Below are 18,705 nucleotides of genomic sequence, written 5' to 3'. Positions count from 1 at the left end.
CAGATACATAGATTTTTCCTTACCATTTATACTAATAAAAGGAAGTGTCTGTGGTATCCAAACAAATCTATCACATTTACAGCTATGAAATTTCATACACAGATAGCTGTAATGGTAATTAAAAGTCCCTTGAAGTCATAAGCCTCACTTTTTTTTTTGCTAACCAGCAGCAGATTCAATGAAAGAAGTTTTATTTCTTCATGCTTTGGCAAGAAGCCAAATCAAGAATCATGAAAATTGATAAACAATGCTTATGTAAATGCAAAATTGGGTTAAATTAGGTAATTGCCAATAAATAATACTTCATATGTTTGAATCAACAAAAAGTCTGAAACAATGATTTTTTTTTAAATTACGTAGTTTGAACAAAATGAGTTTCAGTCATACAATCTTAATTATAAATTGAAAATTCAATTGTAACAAAATATGCACTGCAGAGGCAAACCTCACCATTTGTAGAATAAATACTCGATTATGCAAATAGGTTATATATTTTATACCAAAAATACCAAATCTTGCCTTCTGATACCATCCAAAAGCAAACAAAAACAATTTTAAATTCATTAGGCCTGTAAAATAACAGTAAAGAAAGAAGTAAGATAAACATTAAAAAAAAAATCATTTTGATGCTGAATAATCTTTTCTTTAGGCATGACAGTAATACATGAGGTTCTCACGAGCTAATCTTTGGATTTGTTGACTTCTGTCACTTGAAGTTGAGAAATAGTCAAGTTGTATATACCAAGAAGTTTTTAATAACAGAATTATGATTTAAATGACTTTTATTTCTTAGCATCTTTGAATTTTTATAATTTAACTTTCAAATTTTTTCCTACTACTTGCATATTATATAACATTTTATAATACTTTAAATATATTAAATTTACTTTTTGAAATTAATATATTTGTGATTTTCTACTACCAGCAGAAGTGCATAATTGTATAGCTAACGAGAAGGATCCCAAAAGCATCATGATGCAATTCTTTGGAACTGGCAAGAGGTATGATCAAAGTGTATAACCAATTAGTTATTTTTATAAAATTTAAATTCTGATAACATTATCTGCAAAAAACTTTTATAATTTCATTATCTCTCTCTCTTTTTAGAGCATCCTTGTTTATTTTTTATCATTTATAGTTCCAAAGGTGATTCTAGTATCATGAAAAAACCAATACATAAAAAAAAAAAATCCTTATTTTTGTACTTCTTTTCAAAAATGTTTTCTGGTTTTAATTTCACAAATATTCATCATGTCACAAACAATGCCATATCAATTCTGCCAGAAAACTATAGAACAATGACAGTACATCTAGTGTAATTGAAAATTTGTAACTTTCATGCCATTGTCTCAAAAACGTTTTACTTCTTTTTACATATAGTTTTAAATGATTTGTCAATTGCAATTAAATTTATGGAAAGTTTAAAAATAGTCTTAAAAAATTTGATTGTATTGGATGGCAAGTAAAACAGATGTCAACAATATACATGTAGCACAATTTTTGTATCATATTAAAATAATTAAAAATGGATTCCTTCATAAAAATTATCTTTTCACGAAGGAACTGAATGGTAAAGATATATCATAAAAATAGTACCTGTTTATTAAGTAGAGGGCATTGCAAAATATCAAACATCAAATTTAAACTTTCATCAAACTTTTTGGTCATCATAAAGTCTAAAATAGTCAAATTTGGTATTATGCATTAGTGATACAGTAAAATATTTGTATAAATAAAATGTTAATATGTATACATATATATATTATTCATTACTAAACATGCAAATAAAAAATTTGTACATCAATTCACAAATTAAAATATGAAAAGTGGAGTCAATAACAAAAACTGCAGTTAATGTTTAGAAAGTATTTAAGTAATGGCCCATTATTGAAAACAATATTAAAATTTATATTGTTTTTTTAACCATTTCACTGTTTTGTTCATGTCTTGTATTTGCACTACTTTGAATATTTACATTGTTTGTTTGTAAAGCATACAATCAAGAACAATTAGCAAATTTTGCTTTGTTTCATACAACCTTTTTTTCTTAAATTAGTGTATCACATTACATAAAATTCTATTTTTCTATATTTCAAAAACTCAACCAATGTCACAGATTCAATTGTTTCTTCCTGCCTACATGTTTAGCTGTTGGACAAATACAGATCGCTTTTCTTATTTTTTTTAGTATAATTGTATGGTGATTGATAAAGAGATGATCATATTTCTTAGAATTTATTCATTTAAACAAATGGTTCTCTTGGATGGTTGTAAACAAGTGGCAGCAACTTTGAAAGAAAATGCTTATTGTTACATCACTGTTTGAGTGCTTGCACCTTGATAAAAATTATATTTTTAAAAGCTAGGTCTGTAAAAGCAAGAAAAATACACATAATTTTAAAATTTCAAATAATTACTCTTCTGATTTCAATTCTTTGTATTGTAAAATTTTCTTTTTGTGTACTTACTAGCTCTGATTAAAATGAAAAAATGTGTCATAATCTGCTACATAAAAATTGCTCTAAATACTTAAATTTCATTATTTGGAAAATTTAAGTTGAGGAAAATGTTTTCATAAGCTAAATTACATAGCTAACTGTAATAAAAGAAAAAAGACAGTATTGAATCTTATTATTAGGGGGGGGGGATAAGTTGTTAAGCCAAAATTTCAATGCTTAAAATTAAGCTAATTTTTATCAATTCACTATAAAAATTAGTTCTCTCACTAGGAAAAAAATCTTTGGTTTGCCTCAATGCCTGCCTCGCTCTTTCAGCTTTCTGCCTCCGAGTTCTAAATAATAAAAAAAAAGTAAACTAAATTAGCGATTGAACCTTGAACATTATACATGACTTCTTTTCTATATACTATAAAAGTTAACTCTTTTTATATACTATAAAAAAGAACTTACCTCGGTGGATCATCTTCAAAAAAGAGAGCATCTATAAATAAATAAAATAAATTAGCTAATCATGATATTGAGATAAAATGTTAAGAAAGCTGTGAAGCAAGGAGTATTTTACAAAAGACTAAACTTCCCACAGCTAAAAAATACTTTTTAAAATGAAATTTTCTTTGAATTTTTTTGATAACATGCAATAATGAGAAAAAACTTGACTTCTTTAAAAAACCATTTAAAAAAACTATTGTTTTAAAAATGAGTAGCAAATAAAATAATTTGAATGTTTTATTAGGCATATTTGAAAAATTCTTTTGAATTATTCATATTGAAGATTTTATGCTAACTCTAGATCATTTTTCATATTTATTACAAAAAAAAAAAAAAAAAAAAAATGTTAGAATTTATTTATGAACAGCACACAGAATGAATGTACAATAATAATTTTTAAAAATAAATTTTTTTTAGTGATCAAAGAATATGATTTTTTTATTTCAACTTTTTAGTTTTTAAATAAATGTATTGTCATTCAAAAACAAAATCTCGAAACTATTATCAGAATACATGTATCCCATTATTTACAAAGATGAAAGAATTTAATTCAAATTAAAATATGCCAAAAAAAAAAAATTAAAACTCACCCCTTAACAAATTAAGTAATTCAGCTAATCTTTGAGGTTTGAAAGCTTGCTGTAATTTGACATCAAGATACCACTCCACACCAGCTTGCAGTGTTTGTCTCAGTAAAATATCACAGGTAGACAGTAGCTTAATCACAAAATCAGGAACATGCACAACTTCAACAGCTAGGGAAAGACATGGAGGGGAAGGACAGAAGTTTCACAAAGAAGTATTAATAAAAATGAGTTTCAAGATAAATGGAAACATCAATAGCAATAAAATGTATAGGCTAATACAAAATGCAATTGCATATAAAGTAGCATTAAAATAAACTTTTAAAAAGGTAATAAAATAAAGAAACTGAAAAAAAAAATGGGAAAAGAATTTTGCAAACACCGAAACAGATACTGAAAGGCATCAAAATACAAAAAATAACCCATCTTGCTTTCAATAGGAATAATTTGCCTATAATAATATTCATAAGTTAATTACTGTATTATATCATTTTCAATAAATAAAGATAACAGTGAGGTTGACTCATAATATTCCATGAAACGTTCTTGATGCTTCTTGGAGCAAAAATTTTATCTTTTTACTTGCTTTACAAATTGATATGGATTCTCACAAGATTTTAATTTAGAAAAAAGTAAAAAACGATAGTTAAAGAATTTTTACTTTAACTCATCATCATTTATAATTTATTATTTTACAATTTTTCTCAGATTTAGAAAAATTGTAAGATATTCTCATTAGTTTAAACGAGCTTACATGATTGGAAAACAAATGACTTCCTCCTCTCTCCTCAATCCTCTCAAAATACGGCGAAGTTGATACTAGTAAAAAAGAATTGCGTTATAAACACCAGAAATTGACAACAAAGTAACAATGTTGTAATGTAGAAAATTCTCCGGCAGTTTAACACTATGATATACATTGAATAAATTTTGTGGCTCCCCACCATCCACGAAGTGAACATCTCCAATGTCAATGCGAAAAATAGTCACTACATGAATCGGCATGACTAACATAATAGCATATTAAAAGAAAATTTATATTTACATACAGAAAAAAAACACAATTTATTTTTATCTATTATCTATAATTTAGCAACACAAAATTAAGGACTCAGGTGAAATAAAAAACAAAACATTTTTGTTACCATGATACAAATTATTTAATGATCATTTAAGAAAAACATTAAAAGGCAAGATTTTAAAAAAATTATTCATTTTTTGCCATTTTAATTATTTGGGCATAAATTTCTGCAAATTCTGCAGATTTTTCAGCTATCAATTTCATGGAACTAATGGTCCTAATCCATAACAAATATGGTACAACATTTCTGTATGGTCTAAAATTATTTTAGCTATTTCACTTTCAGTGAACATATATGAAAATATTTCTGATATATCATTGAATGAATTAAAAGATGAATGCAATGCAACAAGTTTTAATGTCCATAAAAATTCAGCTTTAAATGATTGATCTTCAGTTAAAAAGTTTGAAATTCTTTTAATTTCGGACATTAAATTTGACATTTTAGGATTTGATGAGTCATTTCTTTTAGATTCAACTCCAGCATCAACAATGACTCTTTTGAAATGGCACAGAGACAGTCTTATATGTTTTCTTCTTTTGGCATGACTAGTAAGCATCTATTTTCCAATATTACATAAACTTTTTGTCTTGTTACAAAGCGAGAGGTATACAACAAATTGATTTCATGGAACTTCTAGAACTCATTCAGCACATTCAGGATTGATATTTTTATCTGTCCAATTCATAAGCAGCTCATTGATTAAAAAATATTCTTTACTCTTCTTTGAATACATTCACAATTTCTCAAATAATAAACTCTTCAATAAACTCAAGCATGATAGACTATATACACTGCAATGCTTCCGCAGATTGAATGTTTCAAATCCTGCCAGAGAAATTATACATTTTATTCTATTTTTTCGCGGATTTGAAGAAGTCTCATGCTTGTTCATTAACTGCAATTTGTTAATCTCATGGGAAAAGAATCGTTTTTCAAATCGAAACAGGAATGTCTATACAGAGAAAAAAAAGGGAAGAGAGAAAAGGAATGTGCTTTTGCATAATACAATCGCGAATAGTAGTTTCTTTTTTGGAAGCCATTCCTACTATCCTTTATTCTTGCAATATTTAGAGATTGGCATTATTTGGAAGGAGGGGAGGCAGGAAATTTAAAATTCCCTGCAATTTGCTTGTTTTTATGAAAATTTTCAAATTTCCCTGCATATCCTGGTTTTTTTAAAACGCTTTTCAAATTCCATGTGTTTTCTCAGTGGCATGACAATCTTGTCAACTTTTGAAACTACTGCATATGTAAATAAAATAAATAAAAAAAATGCAGCAAATTGATGAATTTTGGTATGGCGTCTTGCCGTCGGAACTGTAGATTTTAGAAGCAATCGGAGAAACATGCAGTTGACATGATTCAGTTTTCTTCATTATGCTATGAAATATAAAATGTGTGAATAGGCATAGAAGAAAATTGAGTAAAGAGCATTCCTATTGGAATTATGATATTTTATAAATTATTTAAAAACAATACATGAAATGCATTTTATTATCAATAAGTGGAAACAAATATTTAAAAATTAGTAGCCAAAAATAACAGAAATTAAAATAACTAAAAATGCTAAGTTAAGTCAGATAGAGGAACAGTAAAACCTACCTATAAATACAATATAATCATAAATTTCTTTCAAATCAATAACAGAGATAACAGATCCTCCAATATATTTTTCTTTCTTGCCAGTTAAACTAGCAAAATTATCTCGAAATAAGCCAGACACCAGCTGAAAATTAAAACTTATAATGAAGGATTTTATTCAAATATAATACAAAGTGAATAAATGGTAGTAAAAATAGGTTTCAAAAGTACACTCTTATTAGAAAATTATGATTACAACGTTTTAAAGTTTTAATTCTTAGTCTTCAATATGTAATTACTAGATTAATTTTTTTTCTCAAAATCACTTCCAGATAGTTCTACTGATATAGGAGATAAATTAAATTTACCAATTCAGATGTAGTAGTTAATTTTTTTAAATATCATATTGTCATCAAGAATACACAAGTATTCAAATTTTGTAAACTCTAGCATTTCAGAACATGAATAAAAATTATTAACATCAAACAAATTAAGCTAAATAAAAGTATATAATATGGTCAAAAATGTGACCAATATATACTGACCTTTTCCTCTAAACTGGAAGTTGCATTTTCATATATATCTTTCAAGATATCTTTACTAGAAAAGAAAAGATTAAATATTAAGATTTTGAAACATGAATGCAAGCATTTCATTCTATATTACTGCATTTCCAGGACAGAAATATGAAAATACAGTGGAACTTAGTTAATTTAAATGTTTATAATTTGAATTCGTCAATACTTTGACTTTTTGTTGGTCCAAATTTTCTATCTCGACATAATGCTAAAAACCATTTAAAATTTGGAATTTTGGTAAATTTGTAACCAGAACTGGAAACAGCTTATATTTCTGCATTGCTTTGACCATTAATGAATAAATTTTAAGTGCTAAGCAAGTGAATTATGTCCTTAACCCTTTCATGACTAGCACTGATTTTCTCAGGCATCCACATAAAATGTAACAAAGAGACTAGTAACTGCATAGCAGTAAATATAATGCATTCATGAGTATGCATTTAATCCCACTTTTGCAGTAATTATACAATGTTAGACACCATGCACTTCTCTGGGACACAATAAAAAGTTATTAAATATATTTATTTTCAATCGTTTTGTAGAGAGTCATAAATAAAAAAGAAGTAAATGATCCGCAATTAACTTATATGGAAAATGATTAATGAACCAAGTTTCTAATGGATTATATCCATTAGAAACTTGGAATACTTGTTTCTAATGGAATATTTTGAAATTTCAGTTATGAGTTTTAAATAGCAATAAATAGCTCATTCCTTGTTCTTTTTACGATAGAACATAAACAAATCTTAAAAACTAGCAAATAGAGAGAGTGAGTGAAGGTAAAGATGCTTAAATATATTGAGCTCATTGAACATTTTAAGACTTTTTCAATATAAGAGCCATATAAAATTTAAATTTTTTTACTAACAAGCTTAATAACCTCTGAATAATAGCTTACTTTATTTAATGAAACGTTGCAACTAGAAGTATAAGTCTAATTGCAATAGTTAAGTAAATAAACATTTATTTCACTTTTTTCAGATTCCTTGTATAATATAAAAATATTAAAATAATTTTTGGAAGAAAATCATTTTAATATTTTTTTAAGGTTTCTAAATCAAATAAGAACTTATGCAGACACAACTTCAGGCATAAAATGGTCATATTTATGCACCTTTATATATATTGAAAAGTAATCTTAAATCTTATTTCAACATATTTACATTTAAATCTGATTTTTAAATTGGTAGAAGTGGATGAGAAAATAAGATTAAAATTAAATGCTAATAATTTCAGAACTTTTTTAGCATTTCATGTCTGTAATTTCTTTCAGATTTTAGTAGATTATGGATAAATGGTGTGTTTCTAATCCATTCAAATGATAAATACATAATTAAATCATATAATGGAACTAACAAAAATAATTTTTAGTTTGATATATCAATAATCATTAGATTTTCAAATTATACCTTGGCTTTGGTTTAGCAGCTTCTGTAGAAGCTATGAAAGCTTGCAAGAAAGGAATTAAATGTTGTCCTTTCTGTAGAAAAAGAAGAACAAAATTGTTTTAAGTTTTCAATAACATTTTTAAGTACACACACATATTTTAACAATTTAAGTCAGCATACCTCTTTCATTAATTTCATGGGAACTGTTTTAATCATCTTACCTATAAAACAAGGAGTAAATTTAAGAATGTCAAGGGGAAAACACTATAAAGTCATGGTACAAAATTTCCCATCCATTTTCAAATGCTTATATTTCAAGTACCTGATGTAGTACTTGAATAGTATAGAATATACTTGAATAGTATAATATATAGTACCTGAAATATTTCAAATAAAAAAATAGATATTTATAAAATAAAGGCTGTAGTAAAAATGAAAAAAAGTCCAAAATAATGGCTACATCTTAAGAAAAAGCACTATAAATAATTATGCTTCTATGGAGTTATATAAAAGATATATTGCGTCCCACACAAAATGCAGGAGATTAATAAACAAAGGTTATCCCAAAATTTGAAAAAAAAATAAAAAAAATCTTAAAGGTTGTACTTTATGAGGGTACTATGCTACAAAGAACATGGCATGAAGGGTAATTTCTTTATGTATTTTATATAGCTTATGGTGTTCTTACAGAAATCTGTTAAATAATGGGAAGAGGAATTGAATATTTATTTCATATTTTGTAATATATATCATTGTCTATTCATTTGATTTCAAAATCAAATTACAAAAGGACTTTGTGGACAAATTATATGCATAAATCAAATACATAAAATGATGAATGGCCAAAATGCTAGATTAAATAAAAATAAATGCTAGATTATTGAAAATGTATCTAAAATCCAATTATTAATGTTTATAAAATTTACCAAGCTTAATGTCAGGCAAAAAACTTGTTGTAAATGGTGTTGGAGATTTCAAGAATTGAAAGAGTAGTTCACTTCCTTGTAATGCAGGCAACGTTAAAAGTGTCTAGGTGAGAAATAAAAGAATTTATCACATTATTAGGAAACACGTTAATATTGCTTAGTAATCTAGAAACAAACCATTTTGTTCAGAATATTACTTGAAGATAACGCTCAAATTCTGGCCTCTTGCTTTCCAAATAAGTTAGACCCTTGTGTTGCTGGGAGCGTTTTGGTGGTAACTGTACAGAAAGTTCTCCATGAAATTCAGTTAACTTAGCCTCCAAAACATAAAACTCATTATAACGCCTGTAATTAAAAAAAAAACATGTTTATACTATAATTGGAAAATATAATCATACAGTTAAGAAATTTTGTGCTAGAAATGTAAAAAAAAAAAAAAAAAAAAAATCTAGTAAATACAGAGTAAAATTTTTCATGAAAAACTAAAACAAAAATCAAGACCCCAATCATTTAAAAAACAAAATCAAATAAAGAAGAGTTTGATTTTATTTTGGTTCTATCAGCTTCAAATCAAAGATTTGAATCAGTAGTGTTTTAATAATAATTGAAAAATGACTAATTTACTCAAAGATTTGATTTACAGAAAACTACGTAAAAAGCTGAATATAGCAACAGAAAACGATAAATGAAAAATTATAATTTTAAAAAAATGCAGTAAATATTTATTTTTAACATATAAAGATTTTAATAAATTAAACAAAAATAATCATTATTAAAGATTTTTTAAGATTTCATACTAATAATTTCCAAAGGTAATTTTAATAAACAGAAAACAACACAATGACCTTTTAAAACCCATTTGAGAAAGGGCATTTTTTTAAAGATACTGAATAGCAATGATATCTTTTGAACATATGCTGTGTAATACATCTCACATCAGTTAATGGAATATGTTAAATAGTAGTTCCCTCCATGAATGAATGAAAGGCATTAAAAAAATTATTCATTTATGATCATTGAGCATAATAAATATGAATGTATTTTTAAAACAATTCAGACATAAAACAAAATGTCAAAATTTTAATTTTGAATGAATCAAAACAATAAGAATGAGAAACAATATTTCAATTTTATATTATCAAGAAATTAATTAAAAGCATTTAAACTAGTCATGCTCTGCTGTATTCGAATTTAATAAACTGTGAAATGAGTTACAAAATAAAATAACCTGAATCAATCAATGCCCATCTATTAAAATAAATTTGAAACATCAGTGGAAGCAATATCTCACCTTTCAACTGACCAGTGCAAATCAGCAGGATCATCTAGAGGAAACATATAATTTAATGAAAGCAAATATATAAGATGAATATCTAACAAATTAATTTTTGAAAAAAAAAATTTTTCTTATAATCTTTATATAAACAATATATAATTTTCAAATTTTTGTTTCTATCAAGATAAACGGATTTCAATTTTTTTTTAAAACTGAAGATATATGAAATTAAACAAAAAAAATAAAAAAATAAAGCCTTTTAAAAGAATATATTTCATTACTTAATGCAGTTGAAACTGACAACTAAAATACTATGCACAACATAATTATAATGAAACTTATATTATTTATAGTTTTAGGACATGCATTTTATGCTCAAAATTAAAAAAAAATTTCAAAAATATTACATTATATATATATATATATATATAAGGTGTGTATACTAATTTTATGTTAAAAAATAAGAACTTTATAAGTACTTTTTAAGGACCTTTAGGGAAAAAATAAGAATCAATCTTAACATGTAAATTTTTTTTTATAAAACTGAGTTCAATGAAATAAATTACGTTGTATATTAACTAAATAAGTGTTCAATTTTATATAAATATAGAAATAAAATACTAAAGATTTAATGAATATTTTTCACAAAGAATGAAGCTAATGTTAAAAAAATTTTTAATGCAAGTTTTGTATGAAAAACTGCATTAAGATTTCCATCGCATATCCACTGCAATGTAATTAAATTATTTAATTACATTGCAGTATAAGGAAAAAAAATAAGTATAATATAAATAGTATAAGGGGAATAAAAACGGGTTATATTGTTAATTCATTAACATAGCCATTTCTTTAAAAAATGGTTAAGAATATAAGTAAACAAATCTTGAGTATAAAAATAATGCTAATTTTAATAAATATGTAAATAAAAGTTTTTCTTTTAGAGATATTTCTAAACATTATTGAATTTGTTCAATTTTTTCACTAATGATTTTTTTTAATTTATTAGATTTTGTTAGTAGTGAAAAGTTTCTGGCGTGTTGAACAAGCGCATGAGTTTTACATTCAATTTCAGCATTTTTTTTCTAAGAGAAATTTTTTTTTCATAGAATGATCAAGAAATCAGAGTCTAACTTTATGACATTGAAAATTATTTCTTTCTGTTTTAAAAAAAATTGGTGATATTTTGAATGCGGTAATGTTGCTAATATTCTCGAATCTTGAATAATGTTTACTGAGTAGATTCTGCCAGACTATTTTCATGAACGACATGTTGTGAAACATGTGATATTTTTCATTTAAATTTCCCACTTCAAAATTATAATTAATACCGAATCTTCCTATAACAGATGCTGGGCTACAAGAAAAGATGAAAATAATTTTCAAAACTCTCCAGCTTTTTAAAAAACTTTCCTGACATGAAAATTATCAAAGTTGAAAGAAGATGATTTGACTATGAAAACAGCATTTCTTACTAATGCAAAATTTAATAAAGATCTATTCATTATGCATTCTATCATTTTTAAAACAAGCTACTGATATGTTTTAAATCAAGATTGAATCTTGTTACTCACAATCATGTTTGAAAAGCATATAATTTTTTTGGACATTACTTTTGAGGAAAGTAAGACTTTCTGAATTTATTCCATCTTATGCCATCACTGTACCAATTGCAGAACAAGAAACATTGTTAGAAAAATCGCACTGATATTAGCAATTTACTGAAATAATTTTAACTGAGAAATTTTCTTTCAAAACTTTAAAAAAACGTAATCACTCTTTTAGTCACTTATGTATATTTCATGCATAAAACAATAAAAGTGGGCCATAACACTGATACATTTGAAACAATGGATTAATACGCAACACATATGAAATTAGCTGAAAATGTATCTCCAATATTTCCTTGCAAACTCCCTAATAAAGGTTAAGAGAATATTTTTAAGAGAAATTTTAATCTTAAAGCTGCCCCTAATTAATTTAGTTATTTCAATGTCCTTTTCTAAAGTAACAAAAGTGTTATTTAAAATCAGATTTTGTAATTTTGAATCATTATTAATAACATTTGTGCTGACACCTATCTATCCAAACAACATACCATAGAACATTGACCTTTGATGTTAAATTTTCCCATTTACAAACGATCTGTAGTGGAAATGGATTTCACACTTGGAGTTCTCCACTTCCAAAGTCATGATTATACTATAGGCTACTATCACTCCAAAATATACTAAAATTTCTGGAATCATACAAGCATATTTGCTTTACTTAAATGTTGATGCATACCCTGATCTCGGACATCAATCCTTTGCACTTCAATGCGAAAAGTATGGTAGTATTTGCAATTCTGGTCCATTCGCATCATGACCTGTGGAATGAATACTCGCCATGCAGTCAATTTCTTGAGACGAGGGTCATCCTCCATTGTGTAAGCATCCACTTCATCTTCAGCAGAGGTAGGGACATCTGTCTTTGATAGAGAAGAAAAAAACTATCATTAGTTTCTTTATAAAATTATAAATCTAATTTTCAATGAAAGGTTTCCATTTGATAGCACAGATAAATCTTTTTTAAATACAAATGAAATATACCATAACAATAAAGATTTGCATGAAAAGGTTTACATTACAAAAAAAAAAAAAAAAAAAAATGTTTTCTATGAATGGGAGATTGGTAAAATATATAAAATTTATAATAGAAATAATTTATAGTAGAAAATTTGGTTAAGATGAAATTGATTAACATCACAATTACTATGCAAAAAATACACTATTTGTACAAAAATCTTTCTTCAGATTTCACAATTCAGACACTTCAGATTTACACATTCTTCCAAATATTTCAAAAAGACTAGTTGAACAGTATTTGCTCATGTATAATATGTAATTTAAGTCGCAATTTACCATGTCAATGTCCTGAATGCCTTTAAGAAACTGACAAGAAATTGATGAAGAAAAGGATTTTGGCTTGCTCTATTGCACAGAAAGTTTATATTAATTAAAAACTATCAAGAATGGTTTTCCTTATTTTGAGTGATACCTCTGTTCATTTTCATAAACACAGTACACATTTTAAAGAATATATATATATATATATATATATATATATATACAAAAGTATTAGAATCAAGTTAATAGGAAAAACAAAAATCAAATAAAAATTAAACCAAAAAAATTATTAAAAAATATTAAAAAAGAATCCGGCCTGAAGACTTTTTCAAGGGTCACCCTCAGGCAGGGATTCAAATAAAGGGATTTTTTCTGTGAGGACATACAGACATTAAGTCTAATAATGATTCCTCGTGACCCGAAAATATATATATATATATATATATATATATATATATATATATATATATATATATATATATATATTTCCAAATCCAAAATTTCTTTGCAGGCGTTTTACTATTAAATGAGAGAGAAACTTCAGAGTTTTCAAATACATAATATGAAGTTCACAGAATATATGACAAAGTGTTATTAAAGCATTATATTAAAATCTGAAAAGAATGTTATGAATATTTGAGGAAACAATAGTACTTTTAGCAAAATGTTTTAACTATGCATGTGCAAAATATAACGTTTGCAAGCAAAATCATTTTTTTCCTTCTTTTTTTTTCTTCTTTTTTCTAATTTTAAAGCCAAAAATTTTGGACAAGCTATACAAAATTAATGTCAATATCAAAAGATAACAAAGTTGTCAACAACTGAAATTCAGTTGCCCTTGAAGAGAAACTCAATTATGAGAAATTGTCAACAAATTGGCATTCTTTAAACTTGAATATTTAAATAATTATTCTGAATTCTATGAAAGGTTAGAAATCTACTAAACATATCTGTTCACACTAAAGAGATATATAACATAAAATACAATATATTAGGCATTATAAATAATAATAAATTTACTATATTATTCATTATTATTTGCTCAAACTTTAGAATCCTTATATATAATAATTAAAAATCTCTAATATGAGATGAGGCTACTTTTTGCAGTAATGACAGCTGTTATTGTATATGGAAAATTATCAAATAGTTTTTGGAGAAATTGTGTATGATTCTTGTAAAAAAGAAAGTTGGTAAGCTCTGTTACTGATGTGGGCCTTTGTGATCTAGTTCAAATATGATGTTCCAATTAATCCCATAAGTGTTTGATGGCATTAAGATCCAGATTTTGAGTCTAATTCCTCAACATTCATATCAGCAAACAATTCTGCACATTTGACTTTCTGTAAGAGCAGAGTCATGTTGAAACAAAAATGGAACCTTTCCAAACTATTACTCTGAATTGGAAATCGAATTCAAATTAGACCATAAATGCCCAAATCAGTAACAGAGTTTACAAACTTTTTTGTATAAGAATCACGTGCAATTTGTTCAGAAACATTCCAAAAGCTAGTGAAAAGCCTTCTATGCAGAGTATCAGCTGTCAATACAGTAAAAAGTGAACTTACTTCATATTAGTAATTGATTCATCTGAATGCTTTCAATTATAAAACAAATGAAATTAAAAATGTTATAACAATGAATAACAATTTTTTTATTCATAATAGTGCTTCACTTATAAGTAAGAAGAGATATTTAGTAAATTTCTAATCTTGCATAGAATTCAATATAACTATTAAAAGTGTATCAAATAGTGGAAAATCCTTCAGAATTTAGCTTTTATAAAAGAGCAATTGAAATTCAGCTCAATGTAATATCAATATTTTTCTAAATTTTAATGGTATTCAACCAAAACTTTTATATAAATTGTTCTACATACCTGACTTTGAAATTAGAAAAAGAAAGAAGTGCTATATTTTGCACATGTAAAGTTAAAATGTATTTGCTAATACATTTCTACTCCCTGAATATTTATAGAATTCCCTTTAGATTTTAACATAATACTTCGTCATATATTATGTAAATTTCAGAATATTTTGTTGAAAATTCTACATTTAAATAAGAAAAATTAACAAAAATTTTGGATTTAAAAAAAATATTTATATTTTTCCAAATATATAATATATTTATGAAAATGCACAAATATATAGTTCACAAAAAGGAAAACCAATATTGAAAGTTTCAAATTAATAACTGTTTTCTATATAACAGGATGAGCAAAAATTCTTTTCTTTTTCATCAACTTCTAGTTGTCTTCCTATATGCTCTCATGATTAATAATTCATTGTAAATTGTAAATTAAAATACATATATTACATGTTCGAAGTTTAAAGACAATTCATCTAACCTTTCTGGGATATTCAGGATAAAGTTTAAAATGTCCAGCTACTTTTGACCACAGAGTATACCTATTTTTTTTTAATATGTTGCAGTTATTATAATTAAAAACCAATAAGCTTAATGAATAATGTTATAATAATTTATATATTATAAATTATTATTACAAAGAAGGAAAGAAATTTAATAAGCAAAAGTAATTCAGCACACTGAGTACAACTATTGCACCATAAAGAATTTTTTTTATTGCTTTTCTGATTAAATATGATAAATACAATTATTATTATTCTGTACATCTCAAAATAAATAGAAAAATCACATATAATGGATTAAAAGTTTTTTTAAGGGGGAGTTTCTTTAATGCTTTTATTGAATATGTTGTATAACAGTAAATTCCTAGAGTGAACTAAGGCATTAAAATATTATTCACTTAAGAGGATACATGATATGGATATATTTAATTAATGAAAATAATCAAAACGATTTTTAATTCTTATTTATAACTAATAAAATTAATTCAAATTATGGATAGTATTTTAGCAGATACTATGACAACAAAAACTTAACAGGATCAGAAAAAATTGCAATGAAAAAGATTAGAATTGACAATAGTTAACAGCGAAAAAAAATTAAAGTGAATTATAATACAGTGAAAGTAAAACCATTAATATTAGGATATTACACGTTGCAATTTATGAGCAGTAAATGTGATAAGTTAGCTAATTAATAACAAGAAAAGTCATGACATGTAAATAAAATAATTGCATAACAAATTAGAAGAGGATGAAAACTTACAAATAATGCTTCAGCTAAATCAATACCAGATTCTTCTTCACAAATCTGACCATCATCTAACATAAAAAGATAAATTAAAATAAAGACAGAAAGCATTCAAATAGAGATGAAACTTTAAAATTGGTGTCCAAATAAACAGAAATGTTATATTTAGTTAATACACATCAATAATTTGTTTCCAGCCATGAGTATTAAATAATTTCTAGAATCAAGCTTTAAATGCTAATTAACTATTACTTAAATTTTTATATATATCAGTGTAAATATTGAAAAATAACTAGTAAACGCAATATGTGTAATCTTACATGATTTTTTTTCCCAGACACTTTGTGAAAGAAAATTATTCAAAAATCTTATAAAATGCTTAAAGAGAATTTAAGAAATTAAGAATTTAAAATTTGAAATTATAAAGCTAAAAGGAGTATATCACAGCTAAAAATATTAACTAAATATTTTTACATTTAAAAGCAATCTATTAAAAAAATGAAACTGAAATGCCAAAATTTTTTAGGCGTATAGAAATTTAAACTACTGAAGAAATATCCTTCAAATCTTGATTTCCAAATACTACGAAGCATAAGGAAGATAAGGATTTAATTAATCCTTCATAAAAATTAATTAAATGCTAATTTTAGATTAGTAGATGCTAAAACTTAATTTAGTATTGATATCGAGATTTTTAATGAAAATAATTTCTAACTTTCAATATTTTAATAAAAATATGCTTGAAATATTTTTATTTACTTTTATTTTTTTACAGTCTTAATATATTTACTCATTATAAATAAAAAGAAATATTAAAAATCTTTTTTCTCAAATTCAATACAAAAGACCATTACTCTTAAAGAAACAATAATTTATAAAAAAAGTATTTCATTTCTAAAAATTTAAACAAATGTATTGCCATCAAAAACAAAACTTCAGATCTCCAGCACATGAATTAAAGAGTATAAAAGTGGTTCTATATTTTGATCACAATAAACAGAAAAAAGTAAAGCTTATACATAAATGCTCAATGTAATTTAGTATTGATTTCAATTAGTCTCTTTAAATAATTCTAAAAACACCAAGATTAATTTTTGTCAAATAAAATTTAACAGAGGTGATATCAATTTTTAATAATTTTTAAAAGATTATATAATTTTTAATTTGTACCAAAATATGAAACAAATGGATTACTTCCACATTTATTATGCTAAAAATAAATCAAATGGAGCAAAAATAACACTTTGAATTCTAAATCTATTTAATTGGTTGTATATGACAATTAAAAATTGTTTAAGAGTTTGAGAATATTTTATGATTTATTAGACAAAGAAAGACACAATAAGATACTTTAAATTTAACATGAAAACAAATAAATTGTGCTGTAAATAGGAAACTAGTTATCAGCAGATTAAACAAAAGAAGACACAAACAATGGAAACTGGCAGTAACATGCATTTATCATGACCTACATAAATTTCATCTGTTTCAGCTTTAAAGCAGAAATAAATGCCATAAACTGCCATAGTTAGATATTTGAACTAAAATCATGTTTACACAACAATTTATCTATATTTAAAACAAAATAAAATTAATTTAACATCTTATGTATAAAATTTCAAATAATATAAAAGTTAAAAACCACATACCAACATGTGTGATAAAAACACCTTTTATTTTAGTTCCTAACTTGGACATAGCAGATGGATTAGAATTTCCTTTTCTGTTGCTCCTAAAAGGGACAAATTGTATTAAAAATAGTCATTGTTCATGCATATAAATTTTGCCTTTTGACAAAATGTTTTTAACATAGACTAAAGAATGTTATGAATTCTGTAAAATAGAAAGTATTTTAGCTTTCCGAAGAAATTTTTGGTGCAACTGGTGGTACAAAATTTCTACTCTTTCTGGAAGATGCAGTGTTCTTTCAAGAGCATATTAAAATCTTGCTGTAACTGCCAATTAATGAGAAGTAACAGTTGTGCTTTCATTGAGTGATAGTGACAAAACTGCTGACTAAGGCCAGGAATCTGAGCTGAATAGCTCAGTAGCATCTTAAGCCCCCCCCCCCCAACAGAGCTATTGCAGTCAACTGAATTTTTCTTGCTTTTTTTAAACTGCATATATTTGTAACTAACTACTTCAAAAAATTTACTGTTAATGTCATATTAAATTCCATTCAATCCACAAATCATCTGAAATACAAAAACATTAATAAATACTTTACAGTTTTAAATAAGTCTCATACAAATATTCATGCTTACTTTCCAGATCCTTTTGCACCAGAACTACTGGATCTTTCTCCACAAAGCAAACTGAAATACTAAAGAAATATCT

The 18,705-nt window shown here is 25.5% G+C and overlaps 1 protein-coding gene across 1 annotated transcript in view; it reads right to left on the bottom strand.

The window, feature by feature from the left end:
• The window catches only part of LOC129988288 (sorting nexin-14-like), a 41,927-nt gene that overhangs the window by 1,256 nt on the left and 21,966 nt on the right, over positions 1 to 18,705 (bottom strand). The window contains exons 14-28 of the mRNA XM_056096476.1: positions 18,633 to 18,691; positions 18,018 to 18,100; positions 16,384 to 16,439; positions 12,650 to 12,833; positions 10,382 to 10,415; positions 9,288 to 9,435; positions 9,091 to 9,193; positions 8,345 to 8,385; positions 8,186 to 8,256; positions 6,744 to 6,798; positions 6,220 to 6,343; positions 3,539 to 3,703; positions 2,910 to 2,940; positions 2,727 to 2,791; positions 1,597 to 1,676 (exon numbers count right to left, since the gene is read on the bottom strand). Of these exons, the coding sequence (XP_055952451.1) occupies positions 1,597 to 1,676; positions 2,727 to 2,791; positions 2,910 to 2,940; positions 3,539 to 3,703; positions 6,220 to 6,343; positions 6,744 to 6,798; positions 8,186 to 8,256; positions 8,345 to 8,385; positions 9,091 to 9,193; positions 9,288 to 9,435; positions 10,382 to 10,415; positions 12,650 to 12,833; positions 16,384 to 16,439; positions 18,018 to 18,100; positions 18,633 to 18,691 (1,299 nt within the window). The remainder of the gene's footprint in view (positions 1 to 1,596; positions 1,677 to 2,726; positions 2,792 to 2,909; positions 2,941 to 3,538; positions 3,704 to 6,219; positions 6,344 to 6,743; positions 6,799 to 8,185; positions 8,257 to 8,344; positions 8,386 to 9,090; positions 9,194 to 9,287; positions 9,436 to 10,381; positions 10,416 to 12,649; positions 12,834 to 16,383; positions 16,440 to 18,017; positions 18,101 to 18,632; positions 18,692 to 18,705) is intronic.

The sequence above is a fragment of the Argiope bruennichi genome, chromosome 10, assembly GCF_947563725.1.
Source record: "Argiope bruennichi chromosome 10, qqArgBrue1.1, whole genome shotgun sequence".
In the NCBI taxonomy this organism is placed as follows: Eukaryota; Metazoa; Arthropoda; class Arachnida; order Araneae; family Araneidae; genus Argiope; species Argiope bruennichi.
The sequence above is the reverse complement of the archived record's forward strand: the minus strand, read 5'-3'. Positions and strand labels throughout refer to the sequence as shown.